The following is a 12896-nucleotide window of genomic DNA, read 5'->3' on the forward strand; positions in this document are numbered from 1 at the left end:
TTTTCGATGTTAGAGACCTCGACAGTCTTTTCCATCTCAGTAGATTCGTCTTCCGAGACAACAGCAGCCTGATCCACATCTTCAGCCACATCATGAGAGACCTCGATAGTCGTCTTCCCAATCTCAATAGACTCGTCCTCCGAGGTAGCAACAGCGGAAGCCTGATCCACATTTTCGATGTTAGAGACCTCGACAGTCTTTTCTGCAGTCTTTTCCATCTCAATAGACTCGTCCTCCGAGGTAGCAACAGCGGAAGCCTGATCCACATTTTCGATGTTAGAGACCTCGACGGTCTTTTCTGCAGTCTTTTCCATCTCAATAGACTCGTCCTCCGAGGTAGCAACAGCGGAAGCCTGATCCACATTTTCGATGTTAGAGACCTCGACAGTCTTTTCCATCTCAGTAGATTCGTCTTCCGTGACGACAGCAGCCTGATCCACATCTTCAGCTACATCATGAGAGACTTGGGCAGTCGTCTTCCCCATCTCAGTAGACCCGTCCTCCTGATACAAATCATCAGCGATATCGGCAGAGACCTCGACAGTGGCCTGGGGGGTGCTGACCGTTCCTCGCACCCTTGGGGTGCGCCTAGTAAGAGCCATATCGGAACCCGATCTCGAGCAGGCCACTTCCATTGATTCGTTGGACCACGACAACCAACTGGAGGATCGCGCGGTCAGAAAATCCGTCAGCGCCGAGGAGAGCCGCTCCCTACACACGGGTTCTAGAGGCTTACGACGGCAGTCGCTTGAGTCCGACTCTGACTCTGATTGCGGGGACACAGTAGGTAGTGTATGTCCACTTATAATGTCGGCAGTGGTCAACGGCTCCTTCTCGCTGGGAGGCGGGAGGGATACGCGTCTTGGTGTGGAGTCGTGGCGGGACTCCTCGTGAGAGGAGGCGTCGTCGTGGTGGTGGCCTTTGTGTCGCATACTCTTGGACTTGGCGAAGGTGGCGAAGGCTCTATCTGCCGGTCTGGGGACTATGACACTCCGATAGGGCACGGATTCCACTGTTGCCTCCGTGCCATCGGATAGGGTCGACCCGAAGTATCGTCGTCTTAGCGCCTCCTCGGCGGCGTCATGGTGTAGCGTCTTCCAGGACTCGAAGACGTCGTGAGAGAGCATCGGAGGTGCCACCGCTCGGACTACAGGAGTCGACACAGCCCTGGCGGGTGCCGTCGCAGACGACTCCGACTCCGACTGCAAGGCGGTAAGCTGCACATTCGTACCTTGTCGGCGCATGTCCTTCGATGCCAGCATATTGAACAAGTCCCTACAGTTGGACGAGACCGAAAGGGTGGACTCAGGGCGTTCAGTCGAGTCGAAGGCGTTCGGCGCTCCCATATCCGAAAACGTACCGCTGAAGAGTGAAGAGGACCGCCGAGAAGCCGAGGTCCGTAGTTCAGGCCGCACACCGTCGAAGTTATCAAAAGACGCCTGGCGGTCGTTTTCTGCGGTTTCGAAATCCACAGCGGAGAAGCTAACGCGCTTTCGAATTGGGGAGATGGCGAGCGGGGACTGCGTTGAGCTGGAGGAGTAACCTGGATCAACGGAGTGAGGGTCGCCACCCTGACTGATTGAGTCATCTTGGTCGGACGCCATAACCACGGCCACCCCTACCTCGTCGTGGCTGGAGGAAGCCTTGTCCAGGCCACGCGATTTGCGGCGACCAATGACGAAAACGTCATCGTTGCCCAGTAAAACAGTCCCGTCCGTAGCATCAGAAGTGCTCCATTCGGAATCCGAACTGGCATCGGACTGCAGGGGGGTTCTCAGAGGCGTGCGCCGCCGACTACGCCACGAACTCAACTCTAGAGAGTCCCAACTTCGTCGACTACCACTGCAGGGCTCAATCGCCGAGATATCAACACGGTCGGACATCAAGACGCACTTCTTCTTCAATGGGAGGCTGGGCACCGGAGGCGGCGCTCTGTCTTGACCAAAGGCAGTAGACGGCACGGCGTCCAATGTGAGCATCGTCGGGTCTGGTACATACATTGGAGCTTGGGGGTGTGTGCTCTCTCCGGACGGAAGGTAAATGAGTCCTTGCACAGATGGGGGCTCAGGCGAGTCCAGTGTTGCCGGTTCTGCGAGGGTCTGCTCAAAAGGGGATGGGTGCTCCTGAGGGCATGTCGTCTCGGAAGTCTCCATCTCACGCGAAACCGTTCGAATCCAATTGAGGACTCGAGATCCGTGGGACGTGGACTCATAAGAGGGTTGTGTGTCGAAGCCCAGCAGGGCCGGTTCCGCCATATAGAGAGGCGCCGTGAGAGGTTCTTCATCTGTAGGTTGATAGATCAGTTGCGGGCCGTCAAGCATGGGTGAGGCAGACGTTCGGTGGCTTTCGAAGGCCAATCGCTCGGCTGAGGAGCTGATGTCGTGAAGAACCCACTCGGAGGGCAGTCGGGACGGCGGCCGTGATGGGCGCCGCGAGTCAGGAGTGGAGTCGCTTGAGGAGGAGAGGCTACCCAGGACCCAGTCAGACGGTATGCGTCGTGTGGCGCACCGACTCGTCGATCCTTCCCGTTCAGTGGGGGCCACTTCGAGATCCGGGTCAACCGACGGGACAGGATCCTCAGTGTGGGAGGTCAGAGTGTCGGAAGAGCTCTCGTCGGAATCGGTTCCTGGGTTGTCACCATCTGCGGGTCGATCGCTCTTACCCACAGAAAAGAAATCTGACGGGTGCTCATTTTTGGTGTTCACTCGAACGTTGTGCAATGCTCCAAATGCGAACTCGTCTACAGTGGACTCGTCTGTGGCCGACTGGGATTCGCGAACCGAACACAGGGATGCAGCAGCAGGGTCGTTATGAGACTCCGAATTCTTTTTTGAGGCCTCCTTCACCAAGACTCGCAGAGGAGTTAAGGGCTCGCAACTTTCAGCCGGTCTCCGAAACAGGGACGCATCCAGCGGAGCTGTGGCGGGCCGCGTCAGTATACGCGAAGGCAGGGGTTCTCGAGTCCACGAGGGGCGTGCGACGGTGTCGGTCTGGGTCGACTTCGACACGAAGGTCACTGGGGTCTCGGCCTTTGAATGCGACACAAATGTCACTGGGGTCTCCGCCTTAGAATGCGACACGAATGTCACTGGGGTCTCCGCCTTAGAATGCGACACAAATGTCACTGGGGTCTCCGCCTTTGAATGCGACACAAAAGTTGGTGGATTTTCCAGGATCTTTGCATTGGCTCTGTAGACGCTGGATGCGATCTTTGAAGTAGTGGGTCTGCAGGGGCCTGAACTTCCCATTAGAATGACATGGGTATCTAGAAACCCAACCACATGGTCTGTCATATCTACTAGTGGTAACGACCCCACAAAGGAAACCCGCTGACTCTGGATCAGCGGTAGAAGATGCAGGTGACACATTCCGAGTTTGTTCCTATCAGCGGGACGGTTTGCATCTACTGCCGCGATCTTAATCACCGTTTCAGGTTGGTTGATGGCGAACATGAAAACCGCTCCCCAGTGGTAAACGCCCTGCAGCAGTGACTGCTCAGCCGGATCGTAGGTTCCGGTGCGGATGTGGCCAGGCACCAGCCTCGCGGGTTTAGTTTTGAATGCGCGTTCATAACCGAAGGTAACCTTGACACAGACAGGTCCCGTGTCCTGGAAAACCGAGAGGCTCGTGGGTACCAGTCGTCGGACAACGACTTTGACGGACCTAGGTTGTAATGCTGGCTTCATATGCTGGGGAACGTAAAAAAACACCCAAGATGAGTCAGACTTACTGGCCGTATGTGTGGCAGCATCGAATTACACAATTTCGGTTTAGAGGTGAAAACAATTTAACATAAATGGCGGAACTACAGAGATGATACGTCACGTCCTTCGAGCAAGAGGCAGCTGCTGAAGCTGGCCCTTGAGTCCGAGAGCGGTGTGCGCGACGCTCGACCGCTAGTGGGAGGTCTGACGCGGAAGCAGCGCTTAGGGTTGGGTTGCGGGCCTTTATAGCTGTAGTCCCCCTGCAGCCAGAACCACGGAGGACTCTCCTGCCTTGAGAATGTGGGTGCAGGGCATTGCTGGTTGAGAGCCACGCTGCTGCTGGAAGGAAGTTCAACAAAGCTGAACCCCGTGTTAGACTTGGAATCCAAACCGACGTCTGGAGAGGACTTTGTCGTGGTTGGGGTTATATCCAAGGCAGGGGGGTCGGACATGAGGGTCAGGGCAGACGACGAGGTGCCGGACCGCACAGAAACCTCTCTGGGGCAGAGGGGAAGATTAAAACCTTCGGTACTTGGCGACTGCGTCTTGAGGATTATTCGTGGCGTGATGCGGGTCATGTCTGTCATACCAGAGAGGATAGGGACAGTTTCGATGTCGTAGTCAGGCTCGAGATACGACCAACATGGGTATGAATCGGGACGCGGGGTACGCCGAGGGAGGTCTCCGGGATCAATCTCAGACGACTCAGACGACTGGGGCGGCAGCGGCGGCGGCGGCGAGCCGGAGGACGCTCTCGGACTGGTGTAGATGGCGGGCGTAAGCAAAACCTGCGTCGAGTCGCTGCACGGTTGAGGAGAAAAATTGGGGGTTCCCTGCTTCCACAGGTCTTGGTTCGTCAAGGTTGACGTGGGCCGGGGCTGGTTCGACACCAAGTCGGGGTCAATCTCGGACAGTGTGCCAGTCCTTCCTGTTTTATCCAGCATTCGGCTCGGTTCTTTCTCCGGTGCCCTGTCAGGAGTAGTAGGTTCATTCTCCGACAATCTAGGAGTCGAACGTACCTTCTTTGACAATCTGGGAGTCGGATCTTCTTTCTCTGACACACTGTCAGGAGTAGTATGTCCATTCTTGGACAATCTGGGAGTTGAGCGTACCTTCTTTGACAATCTAGGAGTCGGATCTTCTTTCTCTGAGACACTGTCAGGAGTAGTATGTCCATTCTCCGACAATCTAGGATTGTCTGACAATCTGGGAGTTGAACATACCTCCTTCTCTGGCACCCTTTCAGGAGGAGTATGAACATTCTCCGACAATCTGGGAGTCGGATTTCCCTTTGCTGTGTCTTCCTTCGGCGCCGCAGGATGGAACAGCGAATACGCAGAGTAGAAGTGGTGCACGAGTTGGACTCCAATCTGGAGGGTGCATGGTATCCCGCAAGTTGAGGGCAGCGACGCAGTCCATCCAGTGGCGTTCCGTGCTAGATCCAGAGAAAAGGTGGCTATGTCCCCGAAGTGTGCACTCCTCAGAACGACGCCTAGTGTGGGCGCCAACTGCACGCCTTGGATCTGCATCGTACTATTGAAGTTCCATTGGGCCATAGATGCAGACGCAACGCGCGGACAAAGCGGTGTGCACAGGTCTTCGAACCCGGCTCTCACCGCTACGGCCTGCAAACCGCCAGGCAACGGCTCGAACCCGGACACTGGCATTTGTGCACAGTGGAAGTTTACTACGGCCAGCAGGCCAGGAGGCACCTGATATTTTGGCACTGCGAAGGGCTGAGTTTGCAGTTCAGAGGCTGCTCGCACGTGGGCAGTGGCTCTCTGTGGCAACCTAGGGAGGTGGCTCTCTGTGGCAACCAGGGGCCTCCTCCTCACAGGTGATACCAGTGGCGACGGCGACAGCGCCACCCGCGCCGCGTAATTGGTCCTCATCATGAGAGCGTCTAAAAGCTGGATTTGCAACTGCTCCTCCACCAGGCCAGTGCACTAAATCCTCGAGCTTAAGGCCACGCCGCCCTGCTGCCCCAGTGCAGATTCTAGTCTGTACTGCACGCCCGCTTCAGCAATTCGCCAGTCCCTACTGTGAATTTGCGGTTTTGACTCATGCCACAGCAGCAGCCATTGGACGACCTGCAGGCTGAAAGGGTACAGGAGCTCCTGAAGCAGGCCGACTTGCCGCTGCTGGACGACCCCGAGGCCGACGACGAGGAGGAGGTGTTCGATTTCTCGGCGGGGCTACGGCCTTACACGGCAAGCGAGGCTCTCAACCCGGAGGGCTGCTACGGGTGGCGTATGGTCCTCGTCCAGCTGCTCATTTTACTCTTCGTCGCCCTTAACCTCGGTCGTAGTGCCAACGTAGACATGCAAGATTGCTTGCTCTCTTGCGGCTACGTCGTCATTTACTCCGTTATATGCTCTGGCCTGCTGGCCATGGTATACTGCATCAGGTTTCTCGTGGTGGTGGTTTATCTGAGACCCATGGTGCGGCCCAAGATTTGTATCATCTTGGATGTGTTCGACCCATATGTCACAGATGTCATGTGGACCTGCATAGTGCTGATTTTGCCGTCATCGTTGTTCTCTGACAAGACACCTATGAAGGGCGTGCCCTTCTTTCTGCTGCCACTTGTCCTTGAAGCGGTTTATACCACGAATCTGCTGCTGGTGCTCTGGGCCAGCAAGAACCTTTGCAGATCTTTGTTGGTGTTCCATTTCCGACTAAGGTTCTCAATGAACCGCAACCGAGAACTAGTGCGATATCTCTCCCTGTACAGTTCTTTACGAAAGCTCAACCTGCTTTGGAAGACGCTCATTCTGGATGTGCAAGGTAGTGCATTGGACCCTATGTTTACGGACATTGCACAACCTGAAGTCGTCATTCCTGAGGACAGCCGACGGTTTCGTCCGACAAATCGGACCTTTGCAACACGTTGTCGGGGGAAGAGGACGCCGTCCAGTGTCAGCTTCGATACCGTATCCGACCTGCCGACGAATGAGATCTACAGTGAATGGCTCCGGTATTCCAACATCAAGGCGACAGAGCGTTCCCGGCTGAAGAACCTACTATCGTTAACTCGTGTACAATCAGATTGTTTTTCCCTTTATCCTCACGGTATGAAGACTACTGTGACGCGAAGCCGGCATGTGAATTCTCTCGCACGGCAGATGCTCGCGGACTTCAACGACATCGAGAATCGAATCTTGGACACTCACAATTTGGTTACACCAGCTTCGCCTACGACTCGCCCCAATACAGCCGCTATGACGGAGAAGAAGGCGGTCCGCGACTTCAAGAAGGCGCTATCGCGAGTGGAAGCACAGAAAACCTATTCAGACGAGCAGTCGAAAGCCCGTGGACGCGTGGGCTCCTCGCCGATGCGTACTCGCGGACCCAGTGGAGGTGTTGTCCCTGCAGTGTTGCGCGCAGTGGACTTCCTGCCCCCTCCGGAAGGACCCTCAAGCTCCAGATCATCGAGTTCTGACTCGATGACCAGCCGTTCGAGCTCTGGGTCTCCCTCTCGGCCTGCCAGCAGTCACTCGTCCATGCGACGAGGAAGCAGCATCCGCGACCAGGAAGATGTGATGCGCCCGTCACGTACCTTCACGCAGGACCCCGAGCACCAGGTGACCTACCGGCCTCGGCGGAGGTTGTTGTACGCTGCGGGGCGCGGCATAAAGAGTCCATCAAGGTCGTGCACGGAGCAGAAGCTGCTGGACAAGGCACTGAACAACCTTGTGCAGGTGGAGGAGGTCAAACAGCAGAAGATCGAGGAGGACCACACCAAGATTAGCCGGCGGACTTTAGAGTGTTTCCTGCGGGCCAACGAAAGCAAGGTCTTCTTCGACCTGGTCGACCCATCGAATCGTGGGGAAGTGGGATACGTTGCCATGCGCCGCTGCCTGCGAGAATGCGTGAAGATGTGGCAAACCCTCTCGAAATCGCGCGACTCTACGCGGTCCACGCTACTGGTCTTCTCGAACATGGTGGACGTCCTCCTAATGGCGGCCTTTGGGCTGGTTTTCTTCTACAGCCTGGGAGTCGCCGTGGAATGGCTGGTGGTGTCAGGTGCCGCTGTCATTTCCTCTATGGCCGTGTCGCTCAGTGTTCTCTACTCCTCGTATCTGCAGGCCGTGGCGTTGATATGCTTTATCAACCCCTATGGTATCGGTGACCGGCTGTATATTGACGGCAAACTTAATGTTGTTCGAGAGATGACAACTTTCTACACAGTGTGTAACGACATCCAGGACAAAATCGTAATCTGGCCCCACCACATCCTCCTGAACAAAGTCATCATGAACGGAACCAGATCCCATTGGTCGACCTTTGAGATCACGTTCGACATTGGGTACAACACCCATGTGGCGAAAATGGAGGCGCTGAACCGCATGGTTGTGGCCTTCATTAAGGCGCGGCCGTCAGAATGGGTCTTCAGTGAGTTCTTTTATATGCTGGACGACGTGCAACCTGACCACTTCCAACGAGTCCTCATCTACGCCACCTACAACGAGAGCTGGCACTACTGGATGAAGGTGTTTACTGCCAAATCTGACCTTCTGAAGCACATTATAAAATGCACCAGGATGTTGGAGATTACCTACTCCCTCCCGGACCAGCCCTTATCCATGAAGGCGCTAATGCGAGACGCTATGAACATGAAGACGAACTAACTGTCAGTCGGCTTTGTCTGTCGTATCGCTACGCTCTACAATATCTTTTCGAACCTTTGAATCCACGTAGGTTACTGTCGAAGCGACGTGTCTCCTGTCCCGTTCCAACTTATCTCATCTGTGACAACCATCTGTCAGGCGGCGGGTCCCACAGTTTTAGTAAAAAACGGAATAATGCACCAGCCGTACTACCCGCAGCCTGGTAGGCGTCTCCTTCCCGCATCATTCAGGTTACGGCTCACAGCAGCAAGGATTCGCCGCGCCGCCGCAAGCACCGTACGGGGGATCGGGTCAGGTATACCCTTCCTACACCGGTGAGCCACGTCACTATCACTAACCAGCAGCTCCGGAGAGCAGGTTTACCGCGAAGGCCTCGTTTCACCAGGCATCCGTGCAGGCGGACGAGGTGGAGCACTTCAACGCCTTCAAGCACTTCATGAGGCCGTCGATGGGGAAGGCACCGTCTTCAGCGTCGCAGCGACAGAAAGTGGCGCTCCCACTGGGTATCGCGATCACTCCGTTGGCGACAGAGCCTGAAAGCGGGCCGCCCCTTCAGACCGTGAGTTTCGGTCCGTCGGGAAAGATCATCCGATGTAACAAATGCCGGACCTATGTGAACCCCTTCGTGACGTGGGAAGCGGGAGGCCGTCGGTGGCAGTGTAACATGTGTGGCCTCACACAGGAGACCAGTAACGCCTACTATGCGCCGCTGGATGAGTCGGGCCGCCGAGTGGACCGGCACCAAAGACCCGAGCTGAGCCAAGGCAGCGTCGAGTTCCTCGCACCGACGGATTACATGGTGCGGCCTCCGATGCCCCCTGTATTCATTGTGGGTTCATTGCGCGCGATTCACCTAGATTCTGATCGATGTTTCGGTTAACGCGGTAGCCTCCGGACTGGTCCAGACAGTGTGCAAGTCTCTTAAGCAGAGTATTAGCGTGATGGAAGGCGACCGAACCCAGGTCTCTATCCTCACGTACGACAACACAATTCATTTCTACGACTTGAATAAGGATTTGAAGACGCCGCAGATGTTGGTGGTACCTGATCTCGATGATGTGTATGTCCCTGTGGCCGGAGATGCCGTCTTCCGACTGGATGAGTATCGTCAGAGTATATTGGACCTGCTGGACTCGTTGCCTCACCTATGGGCACATCAGAAGGTGCAGGATTCGTGCCTGGGTTCCGCCATTCAAGGGCCTGTTAGCATCGCGAAGAATACAGGAGGCAAAATCTTGGTGTTCTGCTCCGGACCAGCCACAATAGGAGCGAATGCCGTATCTGCTCACCGAGAGAAGTCCTTGCCAGCGCAAGACAGCATGGAAACTAAGGACATGGCACTTACTAAGCCTGCTAACGACGCCTACAACACGCTTGCTAGTTCTATTGTGGCGTCGCAGATCTCTTGCGATCTGTTCATCTGCTCCGCCGGACACAAAATGCTCGACCTCGCCACGTGGGCGCCCCTGGCCTCCCTCAGCGGCGGTCAGGTTCACCTGCTGGACGGCTTTCTCGCTCATACCCACGGTGAACAGCTCGGAAGACTTGTGCACAGGGTGTTGACCCAGGAGTACGCTTGGGAGGCGGTGATGCGTATTCGCGTTTCAAGGGGCTGGCGGATTGCCTCGTGGACGGGACACTTTGCGAAGAAGGGCGCCGACCTGCTGGTACTGCCTGCGGCACACCAGGACCAGAATTTCACTATCTACCTCGAGATGGTGGATGCGGTAGTTACGGACCCCATCTGCTACGCACAGGCAGCGCTTCTTTACACTTCGTCCAACAGCGAACGTCGGATTCGAGTTCATACGGTGGCTATTCCGGTCGTGCAATCCATCGCCGAGGTGGTGGACTCTGTTTGCGTAGATGCTCTGACCTCCACGTTGTTCCCGTTAGCCGTGCAACAGGCGCAGAAGGGGAAGTTGGCTGACGGACGAAATTATTTACAGAGCATACTCACTCAGTTCATGGCCACGGCTGCTGTTCAGCAGACACCGAAGGCGCAGGCTTTGGCTCAGGCCCTCCCCAAGGTTATTCTGGGCATGATGAAGAGTGCGGCGTTCAGGCGGTCTCCCGACGTGACGTACGACGTCCGAGTGGCAACATGGGCGCGCCTCTTGTCGATGACACCCTCCATGGTGCGGCAGTTCTCGTACCCTCGGCTGCTCTGTTTGACCGATATGGACGAAAGTCAGGGCGGTAAGCCCCCGCAGCCCCTGCCTGCGACCAGTGGGTCCATGAGCCAGGAGAAGGTGTATCTTACCGACGACGGCGACACGGTGATGATTTGGATTGGCAGAGCTGTGTCTCCGGACTGGCTACATGGCGTCTTCGGTGTCTCCTCGTTGGAAAAGTTGTCACCAGAGGTCGCTCCTGGCATGATCGGCGTGACCGATGACCGGTTGGGTGTTAACGTGTTGGCCCTACTGGAGACTCTACGCGCCGAGGCGATTCCCAACGCGCTGCGTGTTGTCGTTTACCGGCAGGGTGACCCGAATGAATACCGATTCTTCTTGAGTTTGGTTGAGGATCGATCACAGTCAGTAGTTCTCTCTCTGACTGAGCTCTTGCAGAAGGTGAATCCTCGGGTACAACGGATGCCTTCTAGTGGTTCAAATTTTGGGTCGGGGTACGCGCAGTTTGGATCTCAGGCGACGCCGCAGACCAGTGCGCCCTACAGCTACCCTCAATCGATGCCCCAACAAGCTGCAGCAACACAACCAGCTGCCCAGGGCTACCAGCGACCTCAGCCATTCCATGGCGCTACCGCAGCCACGCCTACCCAAACCGCTCCGACACAGTATCAACAGGCCGCGCAGTATCAGCAGCCTCCTCTGGCACAGCAGTACCAAGATGCTCCGCCTCAACAGTATCAACAAACCACTTCACAGTATCAACAAGCCCCCCCTGCAGCGCAAACTCCACAGTATCAACAAGCCCCCCCTCCAGCGCAAACTCCACAGTATCAACAAGCCCCTCCTACTCAACAGTACCAGCAGTATCCGCGAGGCTACACTCCCGACCAACAACGGTTTTGATTTTTCCTGTGTCGTGAACGCAAAGTCTAGGGTTACTCATGTCGGTAATCACAACAACCTCGATGAGGATGCGCATTCTCATCACCAGAACCCACCTTTGAATTGGCCGCAGCGCACCCTGCTGCACTCCAGTGGCTGACGCACCGAGATGCAGGGCGGGAGGATGCTTCCCGAATAATGCGCTTCAGCCCAGATGACCGCGCTCGGATACTGGCAGCACACGCTCGCATTTGTCTACACGTGCGCTCTACCCTGCGCTCGTTGTCCCGCTGTTGGAACCGCGCAACGGAAACGCGACTGAGAGCCCAACAAACGCCGAACATGCGGCCCGTCCAGGTCAAGAATCGGAGGGCGTCGTCAAGGTCGGAGTCGGCCGTGTTATCCTCAAGGCAGCGACGTAGATTGTACAGAAGGTATTCGAAAGCGAGGAGGCGAATCCAGGCAATGTAAAAGTGCGGGGCCAGGTCGCCGCAGGCCCCTCTGAGTACCCACAGCGAGGCTCCCATTGCCAGGTGAAAGAGGCCGCTGCGAGAACTCCCTCGCAACAATTGAATCTGCGCCTCGAGCCGCCTAACGAGCTCGTGAGCCTGTTCAGCCATCCAAATGACTCGATCTGCAACAGCCTGAAGGCGTCCCACCTCGGAGAGGGTGCTGGCTTGGTGTGCCTCTATCTGGGTCAGGAGGCGCTGGTGGACGGTGAGCTGCGACTGTTGAAGGGCAGTAGTCCGTTGTAGTGCGGCTGCAGCGTCGTCCACGGCCTCAGACAGCGCTGCCATGAGCATGTCACTCGCTTCACGCCTTCGTCCAGATCGCAGGTAGTAACATACATTATCAGCATGGTTGCTCAGCTGCGAGAAAACGGGGAACGTGTCAGCGGGAAGTTCAAATGCGCACCTACGGAGACGTTCGGCGTCAAATGTCCTTTCGGGAAAACAGTCCTCGTTGTTGATGCGGTTTCGGAAGTAGCAAACGGTGAGCCGCATTACGATCACTGTTTTCTCTGTCGAGGTGAGCAGATCGCAGGCCGTCTCGCCAAACGCGTGCAGCGCCTCCTCCTCCAACTCTGACCAACAGTCGCCTCCAAGACGTTTCAGATCCTCCAGTGGATCGATGCTATTTGAGAAGAGCACAGCGGGGAGCAGGGTTGAAAGTAACCAATGCATGATCTGAATATGGATTTCAGGGTCATTTCTTTCAACACCATTCAAACTCAGCGTGAAGCTTTCTCTGTTTGCCAAGTCTAGAAGCAGACTCGCGACTGGTACCTGGTCAACGACTCAAGCATGACCAGGATTCTGAAGGCGGCTCAGAACTTTGGTAGAGACATCCTGTTGGAGTCAACCCAAAGTCCTACGTAGTCCTACGGCGTGAAAGGATGGAATTATTCAACACGCTACGCGTGCTTGACACAAGGTGGACATAGCGATCTGAAGCCTTACTACTATTTGGAGCACAGCCATTTATTGGAAATAGTTCAGATGTTGTTTAACAAAGATTCTCCCTCATATCGCAGAACGAGAATA

At 55.8% G+C, this 12896-nt stretch overlaps 5 protein-coding genes across 8 annotated transcripts; 2 read left to right on the forward strand and 3 right to left on the reverse strand.

Annotated features, from left to right (window-relative positions):
• Positions 1-3686, reverse strand: KVP17_004703 (uncharacterized protein; the record flags this gene model as incomplete). 2 transcript variants are annotated; one of them, XM_068523123.1, is made up of 1 exon in its annotated part: positions 1-3686. In XM_068523123.1, a coding segment is annotated over one exon (3686 nt), but the record flags the coding sequence as incomplete, so codon positions are not given. The 2 variants fall into 2 exon arrangements, with proteins under 2 accessions (XP_068372658.1, XP_068372659.1); XM_068523124.1 differs by having other exon boundaries at positions 24-3686.
• Positions 3687-3805: 119 nt separating this feature from the next.
• Positions 3806-5599, reverse strand: KVP17_004704 (uncharacterized protein; the record flags this gene model as incomplete). The annotated part of the gene is made up of 1 exon (XM_068523125.1): positions 3806-5599. The coding sequence occupies one exon, from the start codon at positions 5597-5599 to the stop codon at positions 3806-3808; it is 1794 nt and encodes a 597-aa protein (XP_068372660.1).
• Positions 5600-5767: 168 nt separating this feature from the next.
• KVP17_004702 (uncharacterized protein) lies at positions 5768-8335 on the forward strand (the record flags this gene model as incomplete). Its single annotated transcript, XM_068523122.1, has 1 exon — positions 5768-8335. One exon carries the CDS (start codon positions 5768-5770, stop codon positions 8333-8335), a length of 2568 nt encoding a protein of 855 aa, XP_068372657.1.
• Positions 8336-8509: 174 nt separating this feature from the next.
• Positions 8510-11373, forward strand: KVP17_004700 (uncharacterized protein; the record flags this gene model as incomplete). 3 transcript variants are annotated; one of them, XM_068523119.1, is made up of 4 exons in its annotated part: positions 8510-8537; positions 8566-8649; positions 8677-9164; positions 9193-11373. In XM_068523119.1, the coding sequence occupies 4 exons, from the start codon at positions 8510-8512 to the stop codon at positions 11371-11373; spliced, it is 2781 nt and encodes a 926-aa protein (XP_068372654.1). The 3 variants fall into 3 exon arrangements, with proteins under 3 accessions (XP_068372654.1, XP_068372655.1, XP_068372653.1); XM_068523120.1 differs by lacking the exons at positions 8510-8537; positions 8566-8649 and having other exon boundaries at positions 8772-9215; XM_068523118.1 differs by lacking the exons at positions 8510-8537; positions 8566-8649; positions 8677-9164 and having other exon boundaries at positions 9277-11373.
• A 32-nt stretch (positions 11374-11405) lies between these two features.
• KVP17_004701 (uncharacterized protein) lies at positions 11406-12536 on the reverse strand (the record flags this gene model as incomplete). Its single annotated transcript, XM_068523121.1, has 1 exon — positions 11406-12536. The coding sequence occupies one exon, from the start codon at positions 12534-12536 to the stop codon at positions 11406-11408; it is 1131 nt and encodes a 376-aa protein (XP_068372656.1).
• Positions 12537-12896: the final 360 nt, after the last annotated feature.

This window comes from the organism of the source record quoted next, assembly GCF_019968985.1.
Source record: "MAG: Porospora cf. gigantea B chromosome Unknown PgB_NODE_635_length_13348_cov_173.776, whole genome shotgun sequence".
NCBI lineage: Eukaryota > Apicomplexa > Conoidasida > Eugregarinorida > Porosporidae > Porospora > Porospora cf. gigantea B.